This window comes from Hylobates moloch, unplaced genomic scaffold, assembly GCF_009828535.3.
Source record: "Hylobates moloch isolate HMO894 unplaced genomic scaffold, HMol_V3 SCAFFOLD_13, whole genome shotgun sequence".
Lineage (NCBI taxonomy): Eukaryota > Metazoa > Chordata > Mammalia > Primates > Hylobatidae > Hylobates > Hylobates moloch.
Genome location: NW_026652288.1, coordinates 37,817,104 through 37,842,226, shown reverse-complemented (window position 1 = coordinate 37,842,226; position 25,123 = coordinate 37,817,104). Strand labels below are relative to the sequence as shown.

Here is a 25,123-nt window from a genome sequence, read left to right as displayed (position 1 = left end):
CTGGCCTGGGCAACGTAGTGAGACCCCCCCCCCATCTCTACATAAATAAATAAATAAATAAATAAATAAATAAATAAATAAATAAATAAATAAATAAGGCAGTGGCTCATGCCTGTAATCCCAGCACTTTGGGAGGCCGAAGCAGGCAGATCACCTGAGGTCAGGAGTTTGAGGCCAGCCTGACCAACATAGTAAAACCCAGTCTCTACTAAAAATACAAAAATTAGCCAGGCGTGATGGCATGCACCTGTAATCCCAACTACTTAGGAGGCTGAGGCAGGAGAATCGCTTGAACTCGGGAGGCAGAAGTTGCGGTGAGCCAAGATTGCACCATTGCACTCCAGCCTGGGCAACAAGAGCGAAACTACGTCTCAAAAAATAATAATAATAATAAAATAAAAAACAAGCTTTTTTTTTTTGAAACACGATCTCACTCTATCGCCCAGGCTGGAGTGCAGTGGCATGATCTTGGCTCACTGCAACCTCCGCCTCCCAGGTTCAAGCAATTCTCATGCCTCGGCCTCCTGAGTAGCTGAGACCACAGGTGCATGCCACTACACCTGGCTAATTTAGAATAAAAAAGAAGCTTTCTCTCTGCCACTCAGGTAGCCTTATCCCTAATCTCAGCCTCTGTCAGGGACTCCCCGAGGCCAGTTGGCTGAAAGCTGCCCAGGGAGTTCTAAGGATTTCAGTTTCTCTTTCCTTCTTGATGCAGCTCCAAGCTCACTTGGCCCTGCCCACACCTGTTGCCTCACCAGGCTCCCAGACTTGCCCCGCCCACTCATGCCTCTTAAGTCAGTGGAAATTCTCATTTCCAATTACCTTTTCACTTTACACACATCATCTTGGATTGCCCATTTTGTGCGGCTAAAAAGCAGAGCCATGCCGCTGGAGAAGCAGTTGCGATTTAGCCATGGCTGCAGCTTGGACCGTGGTGCTGGTGACTTTGGTGCTAGGCTTGGCCGTGGCAGGCCCTGTCCCCACTTCCAAGCCCACCACAACTGGGAAGGGCTGCCACATTGGCAGGTTTAAATCTCTGTCACCACAGGAGCTAGCGAGCTTCAAGAAGGCCAGGGACGCCTTGGTGAGTTCCTGTTGCTATGGGCTAACCACTTCTACGGGTGTCCCAATTACTGCCCTGCTACTGCGGGCTAGCCTCTAGCCTTCCAACTATGGCGAACCTCTACCCTTTCTGCACTGGGTTAAACCCATGCTGTCAGGCCAACTTCATCCTTGCTGCTATGAGCTAGCTTCCAGCCCTCCTGCTGTGGGCTAACCCCTGCCCTTGCTCTCTAGGAAGAGTCACTCAAGCTGAAAAACTGGAGTTGCAGCTCTCCTGTCTTCCCTGGGAATTGGGACCTGAGGCTTCTCCAGGTGAGTTGGAAGTCAGGCCCCCTTCACCCTTCCCTTGACCCTCTCCCCTCTCTTCTAAAGTGGCCCCTTAGCCTTCTTTGTTTCCTTGTCCTTCACTCTCTTGGACCTGTCCTCACCTGTCCTGTGCCCCTGCCACTTCAAAACTGCTCTCTTGACTCTGTCCTTCCCCTGGGTCCCTTTTATCATCTCCCATCGGCCCCACTTCCCTAGCTCGCTCACCTGTCCCTGTCACTTCCACTCTCACTCTTCATTTCTCTCCCAAATGCCCCTAGTCTGTCCCCGACCTGTGCCTTTCGTCCTGTTCCACTTCTCCCTGTCTGTTCCCAACACTGACTCCCTCTCCCTCTCACCTGTCCCTGTCACCTGTCCCTCATTATCTCTCACTGATGTTCATCCAGCTCATGCTCCCCACCTTTCTCTGTTTTTTTGTTTTTTTGTTTTTTTTTTTGAGACAGAGTCTTGCTCTATGGCTCAGGCTGGACTGCAGTGGCATGATCTCGGTTCACTGCAACCTCCACCTCCCGGGTTCAAGCGATTCTCCTGCCTCAGCCTCCCGAGTAGCTGGGATTACAGGCATGTGCCATGATGCCCAGCTAATTTTTGTATTTTTAGTAGAGATGGGGTTTCACCATGTTGGCCAGGCTGGTCTCGAACTCCTGACCCCAGGTGATCCACCCGCCTCGGCCTCCCAAAGTGCTGGGATTACAGGCATGAGCCACCACAGCCAGCCCTACCCTTCCTCTCTGTGCGTGTAACTGTCCCTCTCTTACTGTGCCCCCAACCTGCTTTCTCCTCACCCGTCCCCACCCCGCCCCAGGGAACCTCTGTGACCCCCATAAGTCCCCTTTCATTTGTCTCCATTTCACTTATCCCCTCACCTGCCTCCTTGACCATCCTGCCTCACCTGTATCCTTCCTCATGTCTTCCCCTTCCCTCCTGTCTCCTTCTCCCCAGACCCCTCACCTGTCCCCACCACATGCGCTGTGTCACCGACCTTCCCCAGGACTGCCTACCTGTCCCCACTAACTGGGTCTTCTTGCCTGTGCCCCCTCACCTGCTCTTTCTCACCTCTCCTCAGGTGAGGGAGCGCCCTGTGGCCTTGGAGGCTGAGCTGGCCCTGACGCTGAAGGTCCTGGAGGCCGCTGCTGGTCCAGCCCTGGAGGACGTCCTAGACCAGCCCCTTCACACCCTGGACCACATCCTCTCCCAGCTCCAGGCCTGTGTGAGTCCTTGGGGCCCGGGCACCCAGGTCTGTGGGCTCTGAGCAGCGTCCTTCCCCTGTGGTGGCCCAGGATCCGCCTCACACACCGCCCTCTTCTGCTCACAGATCCAGGCTCAGCCCACGGCAGGGCCCAAGCCCCGAGGCCGCCTCCACCACTGGCTGCACCGGCTCCAGGAGGCCCCCAAAAAGGTGAGTCACCCAGGAAGAGAAGGACCGGGGTCTGGGGAGCCAATAGGAGCCCAGACTCTGGGCAGTACCTGACCCATCCCCTCCTCCCCCACAGGAGTCCCCTGGCTGCCTGGAGGCATCTGTCACCTTCAACCTCTTCCGCCTCCTCACGCGAGACCTCAAATGTGTGGCCAGTGGGGACCTGTGTCTAAGAACGTCAACCCACCCCCAGTCCACCTGACACCCCACACGTTATTTATGCACTGAGCCCTACTCCTTCCTTAATTTATTTCCTCTCACCCTTTATTTATGAAGCTGCAGCCCTGACTGAGACACGGGGCTGAGTTTATTTTTTACTTTTATACATTATGCACAAATAAACAACAAGGAATTGGAACCTTCCGTGATAGGTGAATCCTTGAGTGTGTGTGTGATTGTGGGTCTGTGACTGGGTGTGGATGTCTGTGTGATGCAGGCAAAATTTGTGACTGGTTGTGTATATTTGTGTGTGCCTGACTTCTGTGACTATGTATGTATTTGTATGTAAATGAGTGTCTGCCTGAACTTGAGTCTAACCAAAGGTGCATAACTGTGCGTGTTCATGCCCACATGTGTGCAAGTATGTGTGTGTACTGCCAGGCACGGTGACTGACGCCTGTAATCCCAGCACTTTGGGAGGCTGAGGCAGGCAGATCACTTGAGGTCAGGAGTTTGAGACCAGCTTAGCCAACATGGTGAAACCCCGTCTCTACTAAAAATACAAAAATTAGCCGGGAGTTGTGGCGTGCCCCTGTAATCCCAACTACGCGGGAGGCTGAGGCAACAGAAATGCTTGAACCCGGGAGGCGGAGGTTGTGGTGAGCCAAGATCGCACCACTGCACTCCAGCCTGGCTGACAAGAGCAAAACTCCGTCTCAAACAAAAAAAAAAAGGCCAGGCACGGTGGCTCAGGCCTGTAATCCAAGCACTTTGGGAGGCCAAGGCGGGTGGATCACTTCAGGTCAGGAGTTTGAGACCAGCCTGACCAGCATGGAGAAACCCCATCTCTACTAAAAATACAAAAATTAGCCGGGTGTGATGATGCGTACCTGTAATCCCAGATACTCGGGAGGCTGAGGCAGGAGAATCGCTTGAACCCGGGAGAATCGCTTGAACCCGGGAGGTGGAGGTTGCGGTGAGCCAAGATCACGCCATTGCACTCCAGCCTGGGCAACAAGAGTGAAACTCCGTCTCAAGAAAGAAAAATAAAAAAAAAAAGAAAAGCTCTCAGAATGCTGCATCCTGGAACCTAACCACAATGCTGTGAGAAGCCCAGACATACAGAGAGACCACATATAGGTACTCCATCTGATAGTCCCAGCACAGCTTTGGAATCACCCCAGCTCAGGAACCAGACATGCGAGTGAAGAAGCATTTAGATGACTCTAGGTCCCAGCTGGAGCAGAGACAAGCCATCACGACAGGCGCTGATTAAGTTCCTGACCCACAGAAACTGTGAGCATAATAATATTTGTTTTATGCCACTAAGTTTGGTTTATTATAAGGCAAGAAATCATTGGAACAGTGAGACAGCCACCAGCCCTTCACAATTCACTGTGAGGTGTGTCACAAGAAATTTATTACCAAAATAACTCATCAGAGTTTCTTTTTTGGGTTGGGGAGAGGGGGACAGCGTCTGGCTCCGTCGCCCAGGCTGAAGTGCAGTAGTACGATCTATCTCAGATCACTGCAATCTCCACCTCCCAGTTTCAAACCGGCCTCCCACCTCAGCTTTCCGAGCAGCTGGGACTACAGGTGTGTGCCTCCACCCCCACCTAATTTTGGTATTTTTTGTAGAAACGGGGTTTTGCTACGTTGCCCAGACAGGTGTTGAACTCCTGGACTCAAGCAATCCTCCTGCCTCGGCCTACCAAAGTGCTAGGACTACAGGCGTCAGCCACCACACCAGCCCCACCAAAGTTTTTGAATGGTTGACTTTTTGTTACATTACAGGGGATTCAGAATAAAATTCCATTCTTATAATCCTATAACTCTCACTTCTTTGTATTGTTTGTTTGTTTGTTTGTTTGAGACAGAGTCTCACTCTGTTACCCAGGATGGATCGCAATGACGAGATCTCAGCTCACAGCAACCTTTGCCTCCTGAGTTCAAGTGATTCTCCTGCGTCAGCCTCCTGAGTAGCTGGGACTACAGGCACATGCCACCACTCCCAGCTAATTTTTGTATTTTTAGTAGATACAGGGTTTCAACATGTTGGCCAGGCTGGTCTCGAACTCCTGGCCTCGAGTGATCCTCCCACCTCGGCCTCCCAAAGTGCTGGAATTACAGGCATGAGCCATGGTGCCCGGCCTCCTTTGCATTCTTGAGTATTCTCTTGATTAGGAGTCAGAGGGCTGAAGTACAGCCGTACACAGAAATTACACACAACCAACAGGCAAAAGTTGAAGCACTCCCTTTGATAACCAAAAACAAGTTAAATGTGGCCAGGTGCAGTGGCTCACGCCTGTAATCCCCGCACTTTAGGAGGCCTAGGTGGGAGGAATGTTTGAGCGCAGAAGTTAGAGACCGGCCTGAGCAACATAGCGACCACATCTTTACAAAAAAACTTAAAAATTAGGTAGGCATGGTGGCACGTGCCTGTAGTCCCAATCCCAGGAGGACGGCTCGAGTCCAGGAGGTTGAGGCTGTAGTGAGCCATGATCGTGCCACTGCACTCCAGCCCGGGCGACAAAGTAAGACTGTCTCAAAAAAAAGAGAGAGAGAGAGAAAAGAAAGAAAGAAAGAGAGAGAGAAAAGAAAGAAAGAAAGGAAAGAAAGGAAAGAAAGAAAGAAAGAAAAAGAAAGAAAGAAGAAAGAAAGAAAGAAAAAGAAAGAAAGAAAGAACGAAGGAAAGAAGGAAAGAAAGGGGAGTTAAACATAAAAAAGTTATTTGTAAATGTTTTTAAAATTTACACACAACCTCACAGCCATTCCCACTACATTATAAAGTCCGTGACTAGCAGAACCTCAGTTTGGGTAGGGGGCAGCATGGTGCCCTTCCCAGGACATGAATTTCTGTCCCTTTTGCCTGATACCTGCTTTCCCAGGCTCCCTTGCAGCCCAGAGTGGCCATGAAATTGAGGGCTTCTTAAATAAGTTAATTTATGCTGGGTGCAGTGGCTCACTCCTGTAATCCTAGCACTTTGGGAGGCTGAGGCAGGCAGATCACTTGAGGTCAGGAGTTTGAGAACAGCCTGCCCAACATGGCGAAACTCCATCTCTACTAAAAATACAAAAATTAGCTGGGTGTGGTGGTGCATGTCTGTAACCCCAGCTACTCAGGGGGCTGAGGGGCAGGAGAATCGCTTGAACTCAGGAGGCGGAGGTTGCAGTGAGCCGAGATGGTGCCACTGCACTCCAGCCTGGGTGACAGAGTGAGACTCTGCCTCAAAAAAAAAAAAAAAAAAGTTAATTTATGTAAAAAATGTAACAGAGCTTGGCAAAGGCTGAGCCCCATTCATGTGTTTGTTGCTGTTACTCTTATTATTTTAACATATTTTTCTTCCTTAATACAATCAGAACTCTTTCCCACTTGTTCGCTTCCTTCCTGCTTAGTTCATTGGTATGAGGATGTGAGACCCAGAGCTATGGCAACCATTTTGTGACCACAAGGCAACAAGTTTAGGGTGTGAAGCTATCATTCTGAGGAAGCTAGAACAAAAGAGTAGAAAATGGGGTCCTTGCTGATATTAATAAGCCATTGCACCAAACCCCAGAATCCCCTAACTCCAGACTTACTCTTAGGTGACATAACTGAATGTCTTTATTGCTTAAGTCATGTTAATTGGATTTTTCTGTTTCTTGTGGCCAAATGTATCCCCACAAATTCATCTCTGCATGGCCAGCACTGAACCCAGAGAAGGTGGTCAATTAATATTTCATAAAAATTTTAATCATATAGGACATGTCTGAGCCCAGGCATATGAGTCTCTTCAATTATGAATGTTGCAATGGAAGAAAACAAGGTTGCAGATCTCTACTTGGAGATGCCAAGGCTTTATAGAAGAGATTTTGAACTGGATATATTTTAGTTTTGCCTGACCAGCATCCATTACTCCTGGTAACAGCTCTTCAATTTTCCCTTGGAAATGACCTCCTTTTCTACTCCCTTATTTGGCTGGACATATGACTCCAATTTGATCAATTAGAGCAAGCACTCCATCTCCAGAGCACAGTAACAAGCTTTTCCTTGTCCTCTCTCATGGTGGCCTTTGCTTAAGTGGTTTCCTCTGCTTAGGACAGTTCCCACCACTCTCCCACGACTAAGTCTTCACCTGGCTCATTTCCACAATATCACTTCCTCCTCCAAAAATCCTTCTGCATAGTACACCGGGGTTTCTATTGCTTTATTTTTTATTTTATATATACATATATATATATATATATATATATTTTTTTTTTTTTTGAGACAGAGTCTTGTTCTGTCACCCAGGCTGGAGTGTAGTGGTGGGATCTTGGCTCACTGCAACCTCCACCTCCTGGGTTCAAGTGATTCTCGTGCCTCATCCTCCTGAGTAGCTGGGATTACAGGCACCCGCCACCATGCATGGCTAATTTTTGTACTTTTAGTAGAGACAGGGTTTTACTATGTTGGCCAGGCTGGTCTCGAACTCCTGACCTCAGGTGATCCACCCACCTCAGCCTCCCAAAGTGCTGGGATTACAGGCATGAGCCACCGTGTCCAGCCTCTATTGCTTTTATATGCTCAACAAGCTTTCTCATTTTTTTTTTCTTTTTTGAGACTAGCATATAACAGCAACAAGCTTTCTTTGTTTTATTTTATTATTTTTTTTGAGACGGAGTCTCACTCTGTGGCCCAGGCTGGAGTGCAGTGGCGCAATCTTGGCTCACTGCAAGCTCCGCCTCCCGAGTTCACGCCATTCTCCTGCCTCAGCCTCTCCGAGTAGCTGGGACTACAGGCGCCCACCACCACACCCGGATAATTTTTTGTATTTTTAGTAGAGACGGGGTTTCACCGTGGTCTCGATCTCCTGACCTCGTGATCCGCCCGCCTTGGCCTCCCAAAGTGCTGGGTTTACAAGCGTGAGCCACCGCGCCCGGCCTGTTTTATTTTTTTTTAAGATCTTGCTCTGTCATCCAGGCTGGAGTGCAGTGGCTCAATCATAGCTCACTGCTGCCTCAAACTCCTGGGTTCAAGACCACCTCCTGAGTAACTGGGACTACACGTACACACCACCATGCTTGGCTAATTTTTTATTTTTTATTTTTATAGAGACAGAGTCTCGCCATGTTGCCCAGGCTGGTCTCAAGCTCCTAGCCTCAAGTGATCCTCCCACCTTGGCCTCCCAAAGTGCTGGAATTACAGGTATGAGCCACCACACCCAGCCAACAAGATTTCTCATCCTACTTTTTCTGGTGAGTATTTACCTTCAACCACATAAAATTGCCAATACTATACAATGTGTGACCTACAAAAATGGCAAGTTCATGTGGTTCAACCTAATATTTAGCAATCCGCCCTTCCCGGGACACACAATCTGGACATAGGACCCACCCACCCCCTACCTGGCCAATCAAAGCATTCCATTCATTCCCTCGGATGCTGCAATCAGTGCAGGGGTTGCTATGTGACCTCAGCCAGGCCTATAAGAGCTCTTCCCTGAGATTTTTCTCTTAGGACTAGAGATTCTGCCATTTTCTCTCCGGGCTCTGGAAAGATTGAGTCTGTGTCCGTAAATAAATGACCATTTTCCCCACCACATGCAGTTGAAAGGGATGAATCTGAGCTGAGACAAGCAGAGAAGAGAGATGTGTAGGGAGAGTGTCTCGGTGGGGTTGAGTCTGGGTTCCTTTCTCTAAAGTCCTGTTCCTTGTAGCTTTGCAATCCCCCCACAACTTTTTTTTTTTTTTTTTTTGAGACGGAGTCTCACTCTGTCACCCAGGCTGGAATGCAGTGATGTAATCTCAGCTCGCTGCAACCTCCACCTCCCGGGTTCAAGCGATTGTCCTGCCTCAGCCTTTCAAGTAGCTGAAATCACAGGCACTCACCATGCCCAGCTAATTTTGGTATTTTTAGTAGAGATAGGGTTTCACCATGTTGGCCAGCCTGGTCTCGAACTCCTGACCTCAGGCGATCCGCCCACCTTGGCCTCCCAAAGTGCTGGGATTACAGGCATGAGTCACCGCACCTGGCCTTTAATTTTTTTTTTTTTTTAAAATAGAGACAGGGTCTCACTATGTTTCCCAGGCTGGTCTTGAACTCCTGGACTCAAGCGATCCTCCCACCTTGGCCTCCCAAAGTGCTGGGATTACGTGTCAGTCACTGTGCCCGGCCCCAATTCTGTTTTGAAGGTAGGCATACCTCACCCCAAAGCTGGGGTCTCCATAGAAATCAGACCACATACCACCCCAGGTAAAGACCCTTCATTGGCTTCCCACGGCCCCAAAGAATAAAATGTTAACTCTTGACCACACCTCACAAGGTTCTGTAGAACCTGCTTGCTTCTCCCACCTACTCTCCTCTCACTCTCCCCACTTCAGTCCAGACACACTGCCTCCAACACATCAAGCACACTACTTCCTAAGGGCCTTTGCACATGCCGTTCCCTTTGCCTGGAATGCTTTTTCCCTGCTTTTCTCACAATGCATTTATTTAGCTCCATCATCACCCTCCTTGACCTTCCCATCTAAAGTAGGCCTCAAAGTCATTCTCTATGCCATCATCCTGTTTTCATTCTTTGCATAGCATTTATTTACCACTGGACATGCATTATTTACTCGTTTTTGTTGTTTGTTTTTTGGGTCTCACTCTGCCACACAGGCTGGAGTGCAGTGGTGCGATCAGGGCTCATTGCAGCCTCAAGCTCCTGGACTCATTTAATTGCTTATTTGTTTATTTCTCCTCCCTCTAGAATATAGGCACCACGGAGCAGGGCTTTCTTGTTTTGTTTCATCTATTTTGTTCACTGCCATAGCCCCTACATAGGACCAGTTACATAATACATGCTCAATAACGCTTTATCAAGTGAATTAGAGACAAGATTCCTGACGGTTCTGTGTGCAGGTTGGAGGCAGTCAGCTTTCCAATCATGGCTCTGCTGTTAACTGGCTGTGCGATCTTGGAGGTGCTCCTTAACCTCTCTGAGCTTCAGTTTCCTCATCTTGAAAATTGTGTGCACACACTGCATGTACCTGTGCAGGCTTTAAATGCAGTCATGCTTATTATTGGAGTAACGCCATTTCCTGAGCATTCTGTGCCATCGCATGCTGTTTATCCGTGCATCAGGGAGGGTTTGGGAGCACTGTGCCTGGCTTGTGAAAAGCCCTCAGTACCTAGGAGTCGTCATGACTGACACAAATGAGGGTGGTTGGGCTCCCGGGTGAGGAAGCCTCCTGGCCTGTGATTCTCTGATGCCTCTGTCCTAGCTGCCTCCCACCTTGTCTGCCTAGATCCATCCCCCTCCCTCCTGCTCCGTTTCTATTTCTGTCTTTCTCTCCTCCTCCCCTGGCCTCAGGGGGCCCCTGGCTGGCAAGAAGCCTTCCTCCTTCTTCCCCAGGATCAGGAAGGCGTTATCACTGCAGGGCCCCTGCAAGGGCTGGGATGTCTGTCCCTCTCCTCTCCCCAACCAGCTTTCCTTCCCCAGCCACATCCCTCAGCCTCACCTGAGAAACTCCTCTCCCCACACCATCCTCCATGCCCTCCGCCAGGGTCCCTCAGATTCCAGGCGGAGCGACACAAGAGCTCTTGTCCATGAGCTCACCAGGCTGGCTGTGGATATCCAAGCTCAGCTAAGCTCATGGGGCCCATACCCCAGCTTCCGGACACAGACCCCAGAGGCAGCATAGTGCAGGAGTACAATCAAACTTCCAGCTCCGCTATTTATTAATTGGGGGGATGGAGGGACTAGGGCAAGTGACTTCATCTCTCTGTGGTTCAGGTTCTTGTCTGTAAAATGGGACCAAGGATAGATCTACCCTACCCCACTGAGTTGTGAGGTCTCAGAGGGTGGAATGAATATTCAATAACTGCTCAGCAGTAGAGTGCTCTAGTTAAGAGTATTAAAGGAGTTCAGGGAATGTCACCCCAAAATATGGCACCCCGGTATGCTGATTATTTTAAATTAAAGGCACTTAGAGATCCACAGATGCTGGAAGAGGCTTTCCTCCTATGTCTTCTTATCTGCCTAAAGACCAAAAAGAACACAAGTGCCTTCTGTCCTCTCCCTGACATTTCATTATCTTTAACAGGAAAAAAAGACAGAGAAATGTCTACACCTGGACGGACTTTGTCACAAGAAATTATCTGTCTGTCAGGCTCAAATTCCAGAGACATTTACAAGCTCATTTCTATCTCCTGGATCCATTTATTTTCCCCAAAATCATGTATTGCCCCTCAAAATTGCCTTTCTTTCCCCATCTCCCCTTTCCCTGTGAAGAAAGGTATATAAGCATCTAAACTTCACTGGGTTATTGGGTAATCACTTTCCTGTGATTTTCCCAGTGCATGTTAAATATCCTCCATATGCCTTTTCTCTTGTTAATCTATTGTCAGCCCATTCCAGCGAAATTTCAGGGAGTGAAGGGGAAGCTGTCTTTTCAACCCTACAGTAGAGACTCAGAAGTTGGCCTGCCTGCCTTTTTAAATCCCAGTTTTACCACCTTGGGCCAGTTATTTAACTTTTCTGGTCCGAAATTCCCTCATCTGGAAAACAGGATAATAATACCGATGTCCTAGTGTTGTGAGAATTAAATGACTTAAGTGCTTGCTACATAGTAAATATTCACTAAGTGTTAGCTATTACGATCATTTTATTTTTGTGATTATTCCCCACTTCTAACTCTCTCAGAGGATAAAAGCCTGTCTGCCAGTCTCCCCCGGCCCCAGTTAGTCATCTTCCTTCAGTCTCACTTAGAGTCCTTATGCTGCAATCTAGGTCACCCTCCCCCAACACACACACACACACACACACACACACACACACACACACACACACAGGTCAGCAGGGCCTCAGACACAGAAAAAAGTTTAATTCTGCTGCGGCGGAGGGTCCCGGCTCCGGTAGGGAGGGGGATTTGGTTTTGGATTTTGTTCATGTGGGGATTTATTTGGGAGAGTCTGGTCCTTCCAGTGGGACCTGCCCGGGAGAATGAGTAAAGAGAAGAAATCAGGAGAGACAGGGAGACTAGACAAAACCAGGGAGGGCCGAGGGAGAAGAGACGACAGGACAGAGAGAAAGGAGAGGCAAATAGGGAAAGACGGGCACGACAGAGAGACGACAAGAGGGCGGGATAGAGACAAACGAGGGAAACAGAGAAAGGGGGACCCCAAGCCAGACCCGACGGGACCAGGAATGTGCGTGGGGTGGGGTGGGAGGCTTTGGAGGCCGCCGCGGGACAGAATAGGATCTAGCCCAGCCAGATACAAGAAATGGGCCCCTCGCCCCGGCCCCGGGTGACGGGCTGGGGGAGGGGGCTCGTGTCTCAGTGCTGCAGTGTCGGGGGGCCCTGCCCCTCCCCGCGCTTCGCTGTGTAAGGCACCGGCTCCAGCGAGGTCCGCGAGCGCGCGGGGGGAGGGGTAGGAGGGGGGTCGAGGAGTCCGTAGGGGAAGGGAGGCCGGCAGCCGGTCCCCGAACCCTGCCCTGGGCACGGGGGCGTGGCCTCGAGCCGCAGCCCGAGGCTGTCCCGCCCCCTCCCGGGGACAAGGGTGCGTCTCCACTCCGGTCCAATGTCTTGGCGCTGCGCTTTCTCCCAGTCCCGCCCCAGCGTCCGTGCGGCTGGGCGTTTGGTCTGCGGCACCCAGGCGTCCCGGGGCCCGCCCGCCGCTCACACGGTACTCTCCAGCATCCACTCGGTGCTGGTGAAGGCCAGGCGCGCCCTGGCGGAGCTCAGCCCCAGGTCTCCATCCTCCCCGGCCGCGCCCCCTCCAGCCCCGTCCAGGTGCGGCGTGGACCGGTGGCGCTTTGTCCGCCGGGCGCGGCGCGGGTAACTGTGGCTCTGGAATAGTGCCCCGTAGTCCCCGTCGAACGAATAGCGCTGCTGCGGCCTCGGCCGGGCCGCGGCTCCCCCAGGAACCAGAGCTAGAGTAGGGGGCGCCGAGGTTGGTGGCTCCAGGGCGCCGGATCGGCTCCTTCGAGGGCCCACCGCGGCCCGAGACTCCTCCCCGGAAGTTTCCTCAGATGGCAGCAGGCACAGCGAGGTGGCCGAGCCGCCCAGAGAACGTCCAAGGACCGCCTCCGGCTCCGCGGATGCCATCTCGGCCGCCATGGCCTTGGCCTCGACGGCGACAGCGGGGGCAGCCTGGGACTCCACCTCGCGCAGCGCCTCGTAGCGGTCCTGGGCTGGCAGGGCCGGGGCCTGCGCCGCGCCTGTGCCTGCGCCGTTGGTCTGCGAGCACACGTGGCTGACCCGCGGGGGCGACCTGGAGCCCTTGACGCGGCGGCTGTCCCCGTCGCCATACACCTTGTAGCGGATCATGAGCAGAACGATGAAGACGAGGACCGAGGCGACGATGACGCCCCCGATGGCGATGATCATGGTGCCGCCCAAGAAATGGGCCCTCAGCGGGCGGCAGGGCGCCGGATCCCCAGCGGTGGTGAACTGCACACAGCCCACCACTCGCGTTGCCGGCAGCGCGGTGGCCCCGTCGTCGTAGACAGCCAGCACGCACAAGTCGTAGGCACGGCCCGCCGCCAGGTCATTCACCAGGAAGGTCTGACTGGTGGACGGGATCATCCTGCAGGAGGGGGCGGGGTCAGGGCGGGGTTAGTCCCCCCGAACCACGCCCCTTCGCTTTATGCCCCGCCCATGGTGAACAGTGGGGACTAAACCCTGCTATCCAAGTCTCACCCGCTACTGAGACAACGGCAGCAATTCAAGCCCCGCCTCCATCAACATATTCCCACCCTTTCAGGACCCCTCATCTGTATGCCCTGCCCTCAGACCCACCTCCTGGCTGTGTCCCATCACCCACTGGGACAATATATCTATATTTCATATTACCTCCTCTGCATATCCCGGCCCCTGCAGGGGAGAAGTGCTATGGCTTTTAAGCCCTGCCCTCAAGGGACATGCTCCCTAGCTATGTCTCACTCTTGCTAGGACAACTGCCATTCAAGGTCCTTCATCTAGGCATTTCTACCCCAAAACTGGGCCAACGCTACTGGCCACCTCCCCTTTTCTGCATGCCCCATCCCCCACTCAGGTGGACACTAAGGTCAACTCACAGCGCCTGTCATATTCTTACTGGAACAATGGATGCTCTTCTAGTTCCTCTTTTATACATATTCCTGCCTTTCAGGGAAAACCATGAGGCAGGTCACTCCCCCTCATCTGCATGCAGCACCTTTGGGTAAAACATCTCGCTTTGGCCGGCTGCAGTGGCTCACGCCTGTAATCCCCAGCACTTTGGGAGGCTAAGAAGGGTGGATCACCTGAGGTTAGGAGTTCAAGACCGGCCTGGCCAACATGGTAACCCTGTCTCTATTAAAAATACAAAAATTAGCCAGGCGTGGTGGCAGGCACCTGTAATCCCAGCTACTCAGGAGGCTGAGGCAGGAGAATTGCTTGAACCCGGGAGGTGGAGGTTGCAGTGAGCCGAGACCACACCATTGCACTCTAGCCTGGGCTACAAGACCGAGACTCTGTCTCAAAAAACAAACCAACCAACCAAAAAAAAAAAACCATCTAGCTTTGTCTATGTCCTGGCACAGTTTCCAAGTCCCTTAACTACATGTTCCCTGACACTGCCACAGGCCATTCGCCAACCAAATGAACTGTGGCTTCCAGGCACACCCCACAATGGCCCACTAGGGATGGTTCCCCTACTGTGTATAGGCCACATCCAGACTGCAGGCCCTGCTCCTTGTCCAGATATTAAAGGCAACAACCTCATATGTTCATGTGCCACCAGAAGTCACCAAATCACACTACCAGGTAAGTTTCTTCCATAAAGGGGTCAAACGTAGCCAAGCACACACCATACTCCTTTCTTGCTGTAGGCCCCTCCCCTCGAATGAAGGCTAGTGTAGAGAAGTGGTTAAGATGACAAAGTCTGGGGGCCAGATTGCCCGGGTTTGAGTCTCTCCTCTGCCACTTGATAGCTCTGTGACCTTAGGCAAGTTTCTCTTTTGTTTCATTTTGTTTTGTTTGAGACAGAATCTCGCTGTGTCACCCAGGCTGGAGTGCAATGATGCGATCTCAGCTCACTGCAATCTCTGCCTCCAGGGTTCAAGTGATTCTCCTGCCTCAGCCTCCCGGGCAGCTGAGATTACAGGCACCCACCACCATGCCTGGCTAATTTTTGTATTTTTAGTAGAGACAGGTTTTCACCATGTTGGCCAAGCTGGTCTCGAACTCCTGACCTCAGGTGATCCATCCACCTAGATCTCCCAAAGTGCTGGGATTACAGTCATGAACCACCACGCCCAGCGAACTTCACCAAGTTTCTTAACTTCCCTGTGTCTCATTTTCCCCAAATGGGGATGATAATAACTCCTACATCATAGAGATGGTGTGAGGAATGAATGAGTTAACATAGCCAGGACCTGGCACTTAACGATATCATCATTAGCTTGCATCCCACCTCGTGTTGGCCAGTAACCCTTGCTGTGGCTCACACTGTCCAGCCCATTGCATTCCTCCCATCTATAAGATCTACCCCTCTGGAGGGCCATTCCTGCTAGGCCTTGGCCCGCTTCTGTTGAGTACATCCTTTCCACACTGTGGGCCATGTCCAGCCTCAGCTAAACCTGGACTGCCCATTCCACATTGATTGGCATGGCCAGGATGCAACCTCACAAGCTCTCTTCTCCAGCAAAGACTCTTGGTGGGTCCCGGGAGAAAAGGACCGCCCCTTCCTCTTCGTGGGACCATGCAGAACAAGCTCCACCCCCTCCGACAAGCCACATCCCCACCTCCAAAGGCCTGCTTATCTCTCCGATGCTTCCGCTTCCCCTCCAGCAGAGCCACTTTCTGGCCCTGAAGCTCCACCTCTGTCATCCCACCTCCAGGAGGTTCTCCCACTACCAAGAGCCACCCTCCCACCAAAAGACTTCCAATCAGGGCCCCGCCCCTTCATAAAGGTCCACCCACTTCTCCAGCTCCACTCTACCCACCCCTGACTGCCATTTCAGAGACCACTGCCACCCACCCCAGCCACCCTCAGCCGCCCTGGCTTTAAGCCTTCCTCCTCCTCTCTTCATCTCTCCTCTCCAGAGCCCTGGATTCCACTTGCTCCTTCCCCTAAATAGCCAGTTGCTAGGGGCTTCCCCCACCCCTTTTCAAGGACAGAGGCTGGCTCCTTAAGAAAGCTTCAGCCCAAGTGTCTCTAATTGGCTGCAGAATCAAAGCAAGCAGCTAAGCAGGCTTCTGGTTGGCTGTCACCTCCGCCCATGACAGTGTGGGGAAGTTAACCCCTGCGGCACCATAGCATAGGAATCTGCAATGGGGGTTGGAGAACTGGAACTGGGGCCCTGCAGGGAAGAGAAGAGTCCCAGGGTCTGTTGCCCAGCTGGGGACAGGGGGCCATCAACATCTGCATCCATGCAGGGTCTGGGGGCTTGTGAACCTCCCCCACCCCACCATGTGGTGGCCATGGGTCAGAGCAAAGGAAAGAGAGGGACAGAGAAGTGGAGAGTCACAGAAGCTAAGAATTATTTACAGAAATATATTATCCATCTCCCTTCCAAGCAGTGGGTGCCCAACAAATGTGTGTCAGTGTAAAAAGGACAGCTTTGCTACTTTCTGTGTGACCTTGGGCAAGTGACATCCCCCACTGAACCTCAGTTTTTCTGTCTGTGAAATGGAGAGAGAGTCATCACGCCTTCATAGCGGAGCTGGGAAGATCAAATGAAGTAGCAAGCTTGGAAGTTCGTTGTGAAGGTTTGTGTTTTGTTCACTTGTTTGTCCTCATGTTTGTAAGGCTGGGCCAGGATCTAACCTATCTCAGTAGGCCCAGGGCCCAGCACAAGATGGGCAAACAGTAGGCATCTACTCAGTGTTTGGGATCAGGATCAAAAAGAGAGGGAAATAAGGAAGACAGAGACAAAAGAAAAGGGAGGCTTTTTTTTTTTTTCCAGAGGGAGTCTCGCTCTGTCGCCCAGGCTGGAGTCCAATGGCACGATCTCCGCTCACTACAACCTCCGCCTCCCAGGTTCAAGCGATTCTCCTGCCTCAGCTTCCTGAGCAGCTGGGATTACAGGCACGTGCCACCACATCTGCCTAATTTTTGTATTTTCAGTAGAGACAGGGTTTCGCCATGTTGGCCAGGCTGGTCTCAAACTCCTGACCTCAAGTGATCCACCCACCTCAGCCTCCCAAAGTGCTGGAATTATAGGCATGAGCCATCGCGCCTGGCCAAGAGGTATTTTTTTCATTCAACCAACACTGGGAAAGCACCTACTATGTGCCAGGCCTATGGCCAAGAAAACACTGGAAAGGTAGAGATGGAGGCCAAGAGGCAGGTTTCTCAGTGAAGATCTGACAGCCAGGAGCTGGGGCTCTCCACACGTAGGGAAACAGCTCCAGCCCCTCTGGCATCTCCAGGTGAAGCCAAGCAGATGACTGAAGCATTTAACTGGTGCTCTACAATGTGCATGAGGGAGGCAGAGCTAGAAGGAGAGACATCCATGTGGCAAACTACCATTTCTCAAGTGCCCACTGTGTGCCAATTCCGTGGCAGAGAGCCATACTAAAAAACTGCCAAGATGGGCCAGGTGCAGTGGCTCACACCTGTAATCCCAGCACTTTGGGAGGCCAAGGCAGGAGGATCACTTTAGCCCAGGAGTTCAAGACCTGGCTGGACAATATAGCAAGACCTCATCTCTACTAAAACATTTTTTAAATTAGCCCAGTGTGGTGGTGCACACCTATAGTCCCAGCTACTCTCAGGAGGTAGGAGGATTGCTTGGAGCCCAAAAGTTTGAGGCTGCAGTGAGCTATGATCATACCACTGCACTCCAGCCTGGGGTGACAGAGCAAGACCCTGCCAAAAAAAAAAAAAAAAAAACTACTGAGATGGAGACATGGCAAGGCCAGGACTGTAACTCATAGTGTACTATGGGCCACGACCTACTGGGCTATGAGTTCCCTGAGGACAGGGACTGGGTGGTTTCCCTGTGTCCCCAGCACCCAGCTCAGGAGTTTGCACAAAGCAGGGGCTCTGTGCCTAATGAGGGCAGAGAAGGCAGAGACAGACAGAGAGGTGAAAGGAGAAATAAGGAGGCCATGGGAGAAAATAACTCTTTTTAAAAAATGTCTGTTGACACCATATGGTCTGTCCACACCAGGGCAATGGCTTCAAACCCCAGGGAGGGTGGAAATAACATATTTTTCTCATACGTTTTGTTTTCTGTTTCTGTAATGTACCCAATGTGTTGGTTCAGTAGTACTGGTATATAATTTATAAATATAAATGTCACTGTAGGCTGGGCACGGTGGCTCACACCTGTAATCTCAGCAATTTAGGCCAAGGCAGGTGGATCACTTGAGGTCAGGAGTTCAAGACCAGCCTGCCCAACATGGTGAAATCCTGTCTCTACTAAAAATACAAAACTTAGCTGGGCGTGTTGGTGGGTACCTGTAATCCCAGCTACTTGGGAGGCTGAGGGGCGAGATTCGCTTGAACCCAGGAGGCGGAGGGTTTCAGTGAGCTGAGTTCATGCCACTGCACTCCAGCCTGGGCAACAGAGTAAGGCTCAGTCTCAAAACAAACAAACAAATAAATGTCACCGTAAATGTGTGTGTGTGTATTTCACGCTCCAAAATGTTTAACTGAAGAGGTGCACAATCAGATTGTTTTGGGGAGCAGTGATATCGACCATGAGCCCCATGAGGGCAGGGTTCATGCTGAGCTCAGTCATTGTTAGAACTCCAGTGCCCAGCCCTGGTCGGGTTCATGTAGGTGCTCAGCGAATATTTTCTATAAGCATGAAAAACAGAGACAGTGAGAAACAGAGAGAGGAGACAGGGCAAAGGAGGGCGGAAACAACTCTCACAGCCATCTAGAACCCTCGCTGAGCAAGAAGGCCAAGGGAATGGGCAGGTGGGAGGGAGGGTCCCCCTGGGCTTGGGAGGAGGCCCTGGGACTGCAACACCCGCACCCACCTGTAGACGAGGGAGTCATCAACGGAACTGTTGTACTGAACCTGGTACATGCGTATTCCCGGCACAGGCCTCTGGGCTGGCCAGCGGATGAGCACGGAGTTCGAGGTGAGCTCGGCTGCCACGAGCCGACGCTCAGCCGCAGAATCGTTGGCACCTGGTCTGCCCGGCGTGGCGATGTCAGAGGAGCCGGGCTCGGTGAGAGGTGGCGGGGCAGCCGGCGGGGGTGCCATCAGAGGCAGAGGTACCACGCACACCTCCACGGGCGCCGTCGCTTCCCCAGCGGCATTGGAGGCGATACAAGTGAAGGTGCCACTGTCCCTCAAGGTGGTGATGGTCACATCCAGCGTCCCGTCCCCCCGGACCCGGGTCCGGCTGGAGTTCCCCAGCAGCCGCCCATCAGGTGCCACCCAGTGCACCACCGGCTCAGGGTCACCCACCGCTCGGCAGCGCAGGCTCACCGCCTGGCCTTCCACCACCAGGGCCCGGCCCCCCGCCTGCCGTGTGATCAGCGGGGGCTCACACAGGAACTCCTCCTCGGGGATGGACCAGAAGTAGCGGTCGGTGAGGTGTTCGGGCGTGGCGCAGGTCTCTAAGTCGTCCTCGCGGGTCAGCCGCCGCAGCCAGAGCAGCTCGCAGTTGCAGTGCAGGGGGTTGCCGCCGAAGCTGACGGTCAGCGGGGTGGGCGGCTTGGGCCCGGTGCCCTGCGACCTCAGGAAGAGCCCGTCAGGCGGGAGTTTATGCAGGCGGTTGGAGGTCATGTCCAGGCGGACCAGCTTGTGAAGTTGCACGAAGGTCCCCTCCGCGATGTGGTCGATGAGGTTGTGGTCCAGCGTGAGGGTGTTTAGGTTCACCATCTGGCCCACCGCCTCCCACGGCAGGGCCTCTAGGTTGTTGTAGGACAGATCCAGGTCCTCCACGGTGGACAGGAAGGCATCGAAGGCCGCCGACTCCACCCGGCGGATCTGGTTGTTTCCAAGGATCAGGTGGCGGAGGTTGCCCAGACCGCGGAGCTGGTCGCCGCGCACCTCCGCCAGGCGGTTGCTGTCCAGGTGCAGGGCCCGGAGGGCACGCAGGTCGGCGAAGGCACCAGCTGCCACCTGGCCGATGGTGTTCCGGGAGAGAGTGAGGTGCACCAGGCTGGTCATGTTGGCGAAGTCTCGGCGGCGCACGGCCGCGATGAAGTTGTCGGTGAGCCGCAGCTCCACCACGCGCCGGTCGATGGCGGGCGGCACAAAGAGCAAGCCGGTTTTGGCGCACAGCATGGTCAATGTGGGCGCCACGTTCTGGCAGATGCAGCGGCCGGGGCAGGGCTGGCCACGAGATGCCCCCGCCCAGAGCAGCAGCAGAAAGGGCAGGGCAGCGGGTGGCGGCGAGAAGACGGCCGAGGAGAAGGGTCCTGGAGCCATGGTGCAGTGGGAAGGCAGGAGGGGTGGGAGGTGAGACCTGCCGGGGAAGGAGCCGGTTACCCAGGCATGGGACTTGGCCGCCATGGGATGTCCTGCTACGAGTCAGACCTGGATCCCTCCCCTACCGCCTACAGCTGGGTTCCACAGGATGGTGAGAGGAAGCCACTATCAACTATTAACAACAGATTACAACATTTCCACGCTGGGCACAGTGGCTCATGCCTGTAATCCCAGCACTTTGGGAGGCCGAGGCAGGTGGATCACCTGAGGTCAGGAGTTCAAGACCAGCCTGGCCAACATGGCGAAACCCCGTCTCTACTAAAAATACAAAAATTAGCTGGGAGTGGTGGTGGGCGCCTGTAATCCCAGCTACTTGAGAGGCTGAAGCACGAGAATCGCTTGAACCGGGAGGTGGAGGTTGCAGTGAGCTGAGATCACACCATTGCACTCCAGTCTGGGCGACAGAGCAAGACTCCATCTTAAAAAATAAATAAAAATAAAAATATTTCTATACTGGTTGATAGAATACCCCTGCCCCTACTTGTGTGTCCCACCCTCACCTCTGCCCCTCCTGTAGTAGCTCCCAAACCTATCATGATCTCCCAACCAGAGGGGTGACACCTGGCCCAACCTGGGCCCTCCAGTACCCACTAAAAATTCTAAAAAACTCACTGTTAACCATGGTTTAAGGCCCTGGCTGTCCAAGCCATACTCCCTAGCTCCAAATCCCAGCTCCGATACTTACTAGCTGTGTGACCTCCAGCAAGTATCTGAACCTCTCTGATTCTCGGTTTCTTCATCTGTAAAAGGGAGATAGCAACAGGCCTTACTTCTGTGAGGATTAAATGGATTGATGAACATAGCATACTTAGAATGGTGCCAGGCATATTAAATATGCTTATTACATGTTAGCAATCATGATCATGATCATCAAGTGTTTAATATGTACCAGGCATAGAACAGTGCCCTATTATTGAGAGTAAGTACTTTGAAATCAAACAGACTCAGGTTCAAATCCTGGTTCCCCTTTTGCTAGGTCTGTGACCCCCAAGCCAATGATTTCCCCTAGCTAGGCTATAATTTCTTAATCTGTAAATTGGGATGATAATTGTACCATCTTCATTCATGTACCACCGAACATGCCTGGCATACAGTAAGTACTCAATAAATGTTAAGGGTTTCCCCCCTCCCGCCTCTGGCATTGGCAGGGAGAGTGTGAAAGTGGGAGGGACTGAGAAAAACACATCAGAGTCTTCCAGTTCAGCCTCAGGAAGTCCTTCTCTGAGGTCTGGTTTCATCCTGGGCTCAGTTGAGCTCCCAAGCAGGGCAGACTTTCATGCTCACATCTTTGGGTACACACAACACACACACACACACACACACACACACACTCACACACTCACACACTCACACTATGTCTCTGCTCCAGGCAAAACCTTCCGGCAGGGATTCCCCCTGCGGCGGCTGCAGCCCACGACATGTCAGTTCCCATCACAACACAGGGTGGGCGGGGGGTGAAGAGGAAAGGATGGGAAGGGGGCGTCCCTGAAACTGTTTTCACCCCACCCTGCCCTGTACCCTAGCCCCTGCTGGCCTACCTCCCGGGAATCTGTGTTTGGGGCTATGGCCTTAGGTGGCTTTGATCTTCCTGCCAGTGGGGAGGGGGCCTGGGACTGAGACCAGGAAAGTCAGAGAGAGAGGTGAAGAGAGACAGGGAGAGACCAGGGGGAGGGAGAAGTGGACTGGCAAAGAGAGAGAGACAGATTCGGAGGGAAACAGAGAGACAAAAAGATAATGAGTCTGAAAGGAAGGTGAACAGACAGAAAACTGAGAGTGAAGAATGAGACACAGAAAAGAGAGAGACACAGAGACGGAGAGAAAAATAGAGACAGTATTAGAGAGACAAAGACAGAGGAGGAAAGAGACAGAGAGTAAGGGAGACAATGACCCGGCTGAAAGCGGAAAAAGAGGCCAGATCAGGGTGTCCTACCATCTCTGAGTTTACCCCAAATCTGTCCTTCACTCCCTCTAGATCACTACTCTACAATGTACTGGAAACCCTGGCCTAGAAAGGGGGACTCCAGAATTAGGAGCCTGAGTCTGCACCTGCTTGGCTGTGGGGTCTCCAGGGCTCAGAACCCCAGTCTATGAAACAGAAGTCCAGAGCCTCGCCTCCGACAGCTAGGGTAGGATTCAAATGGAGGGAATAATAATAGCAATGGAAATAGCTAACATTTATGGAGAGTGGTGCAGCACTGCAGGACAGAATCCGCCCTACTGCCTGGGTTCAGACCTCACCTCCCCACCGTGTGACTTTAATCAAGTGACTTCCCCTCTCTGTGCCTCGGTGTGCTCATCTGTCAAATGGGAATAATAATGGCACCTACCTCATAAGGTTGCTATGAGGATTTAATGAGATAATATTTTATGACATGCTTAGAATAGTTCCTGACAAAGTAAACACTATATACATGTGAGCTGCTGCTATTATCATTATTATTGTTACTATTATTATTATTAATTTATTATCTTCTCCAGCTTTCTCAGCCACCAGCAGGCCAGGCTATCAGGAGATCTTCCCACACCCATGCACATGCACATACAAAATGGGAAAACACATTCATTCATTCAACCCTCTAAATGCAGGGGTCATTTCATATCTTGACATATTCTTGTATCCTTTACTGATATCATGAGGAAACCTTGCTTTCCCAACCACCTTAACCATCCTGAGAATGAATGTCTCTTGGCCTGAAACCCCCACCTGCTCCCCAGAGCCACCTGGCCACCACAAGCCGTCACCCAACTTTGATGTTCCTGACCTTGTCACCACTCCCCAGCCTTGGACAGAGTGGTAGGCATCTGGTCCTTCAGGAAACTGTCATCCCCTGAACTGAAATCCGTGCGAGGCAGGGTTCCAGACCCCCAGCTGGCTGACAGCAAGCCCCATCACCCCACATGTCTCTCTCTCTCTGAAGCCTTACAGCTCTACTCACCTCTCTTCAGGGAGTCAGGGCCTGGGCCAGCACCTGCAAAGGAACGGAACCACCTTGTTAGCATCGTTCTGGCTCTTCTCTGGGCACCAGATCCTGCCTTGGAGACCATCCCGGCCAAGGAAGTCCCTGGCGTGATCACGCTCTCAGTCCTCCTGTGGCGGGTTTTGCATAGTCTCACAGGAACCCAGAAGTCCTCTCTGGAACCCTAGATTAGGCCTCAGGGCTGTTCACCCTCCAAAGCCCAGGAATTGAGAACTTTAGCCCTTTGTCCTCTGGGGTTTCAGGAGCCAATAACCCCAGGCCCCTCTTCCCTCTGACCCAAGACTCCAGACCAGACCCCTGGCCCTCCTTTAGAACCCAAGAGTTTACATCCCAGCCCCTCAACTTCAGAGTCCTGAACGGTACCAAGAGCTGGGGAAGGGCCAAAGTTTCCCAACCTTGCCATGATACTATTGCCCACACCAACATGTAGTGGCCATGTCAGAACCCACACAAGCCCACAACCCCAGTCTCTACATCTGGATTTCTATGAACATAGCAACATGATCTGTGTGCCCACTGCCCTCTATGGGCACTTGGCCTGGCATATGGACACACTGTGTCCAGGGACCCCAGGCGGGACCCCAGCATACCAGAGGTCATGCCACATGGGCCTCAAACCCACTGAACCCAGAAGTAGGGACAGCCTTGTGCCAGGGCACAGACACATGTGTCCTTCACATACATGTCTGAACATATACAACCCCACTCCCCAGAGACCAACACCAAAACACAAACAGACTCACAACATAGATGGATACATACCCTCAAGGTTGACACACCTGCATGCAGCAACACACGTACAACACTGACTCTGCCATGCACGTTCACACACGCAAATGCACAGATACAACAGAAAAACTCATGTGCCCCCTAACAGACAACCAGGTGCATGCATTTACAACAGATCTACCTTGCACACTCACCAGCACACAAGGACACACACATCTAACAAACACACACACACCTGTGCAAAGATACACAAGTGCACACTCTTAAATGCCCAGACACACTCATACAACTTCACACATCTTGCAAAGTTGATACAGCACCACGCCAACAGATACATACCTCACACACACACACACACACACACACACACACAACCACAAGCATACAGATACGAGGCTGATCCACACTGGAACACGCACACAGGCACAAAAAGATCCACCTTTGCAGACACGCCAAGATGTTCACTCATAACAGACACATGCTCACACAACAGTCTTGTGATTTACACACTTACAAATGCATAGAAAATACTGAACCACAGTAGCACAGTCAGTAGACAGGCCCGGATTCACATTCACACAGTCTTGGACACACATCCCTCCCAGCCCTGAGGCACCCCCCCACCACCCCACCTACTTACTTCCCAGGCCCAAGAAATCCTAACATCCCTGCAGCACATTCAGCATCCTCCCCTCCACACCCCCAAAAAACCAGGGCACAAGCCAGGCCAGAGGTCAGAGTTCAGCAGGTGGAAACTCAAGAGGATTTGGGGGTTTGAGTCCTAGATCACCATTTCAAGGAGATCCTCCTACCAGCAGCCCCGAAGGTCCCCCAGCCTGGCCATCAGGATGGAGGTAACTCTGGCTCCATCTGCAGATATCTGGCCGGTGGGGGAATTAGGGTGGAGTGGGTGGGGAAGGGCCGGGTCTTCGCCCCCCAACCCCCACCTCAGGGCCCATCTGTCCACTTCTCGGCCTCTCATCCCCCCTCCATCTGTCCACCTCCTGGCCGCCCATCCCCCCCCCGCAACCACCGGGAAGGGGAAGACATGGCCGCTTCCCCCAGGACCGCTAAGGACCCCCCAG

At 52.3% G+C, this 25,123-nt stretch overlaps 2 protein-coding genes across 5 annotated transcripts; one reads left to right on the top strand and one right to left on the bottom strand.

Moving 5' to 3' along the window:
* Positions 1 to 870: 870 nt before the first annotated feature.
* On the top strand, positions 871 to 3,210 carry IFNL1 (interferon lambda 1). The gene is made up of 5 exons (XM_032172143.2): positions 871 to 1,084; positions 1,297 to 1,374; positions 2,453 to 2,596; positions 2,702 to 2,785; positions 2,880 to 3,210. The coding sequence occupies exons 1-5, from the start codon at positions 914 to 916 to the stop codon at positions 3,003 to 3,005; spliced, it is 603 nt and encodes a 200-aa protein (XP_032028034.1). The 5' UTR covers positions 871 to 913; the 3' UTR covers positions 3,006 to 3,210.
* A 7,426-nt stretch (positions 3,211 to 10,636) lies between these two features.
* LRFN1 (leucine rich repeat and fibronectin type III domain containing 1) lies at positions 10,637 to 23,474 on the bottom strand. 4 transcript variants are annotated; one of them, XM_058426905.1, is made up of 4 exons: positions 23,268 to 23,474; positions 21,017 to 21,071; positions 18,866 to 20,749; positions 10,637 to 13,496 (listed from the first exon to the last, which is right to left on the bottom strand). In XM_058426905.1, exons 3-4 carry the CDS (start codon positions 20,353 to 20,355, stop codon positions 12,587 to 12,589), a joined length of 2,400 nt encoding a protein of 799 aa, XP_058282888.1. In that variant the 5' UTR covers positions 20,356 to 20,749; positions 21,017 to 21,071; positions 23,268 to 23,474; the 3' UTR covers positions 10,637 to 12,586. The 4 variants fall into 4 exon arrangements, with proteins under 4 accessions (XP_058282888.1, XP_032028869.1, XP_058282889.1 ...); XM_032172978.2 differs by having other exon boundaries at positions 18,866 to 20,308; XM_058426906.1 differs by lacking the exon at positions 23,268 to 23,474 and adding an exon at positions 23,094 to 23,221.
* Between the last annotated feature and the right edge of the window lie 1,649 nt (positions 23,475 to 25,123).

Excerpts from the sequence above, each read along its gene's own strand:
- IFNL1 (XM_032172143.2), top strand. The coding sequence starts at position 914 with ATGGCTGCAGCTTGGACCGTGGTGCTGGTGACTTTGGTGCTAGGCTTG. Across the intron at positions 1,375-2,452 it reads GGGACCTGAGGCTTCTCCAG|GTGAGGGAGCGCCCTGTGGC; the intron begins GTGAGTTGGAAG and ends ACCTCTCCTCAG. Across the intron at positions 2,786-2,879 it reads TCCAGGAGGCCCCCAAAAAG|GAGTCCCCTGGCTGCCTGGA; the intron begins GTGAGTCACCCA and ends CCTCCCCCACAG.
- LRFN1 (XM_058426905.1), bottom strand. The coding sequence starts at position 20,355 with ATGGCGGCCAAGTCCCATGCCTGGGTAACCGGCTCCTTCCCCGGCAGG. Across the intron at positions 13,497-18,865 it reads GATGACTCCCTCGTCTACAG|GATGATCCCGTCCACCAGTC; the intron begins GTGGGTGCGGGT and ends CCCCTCCTGCAG.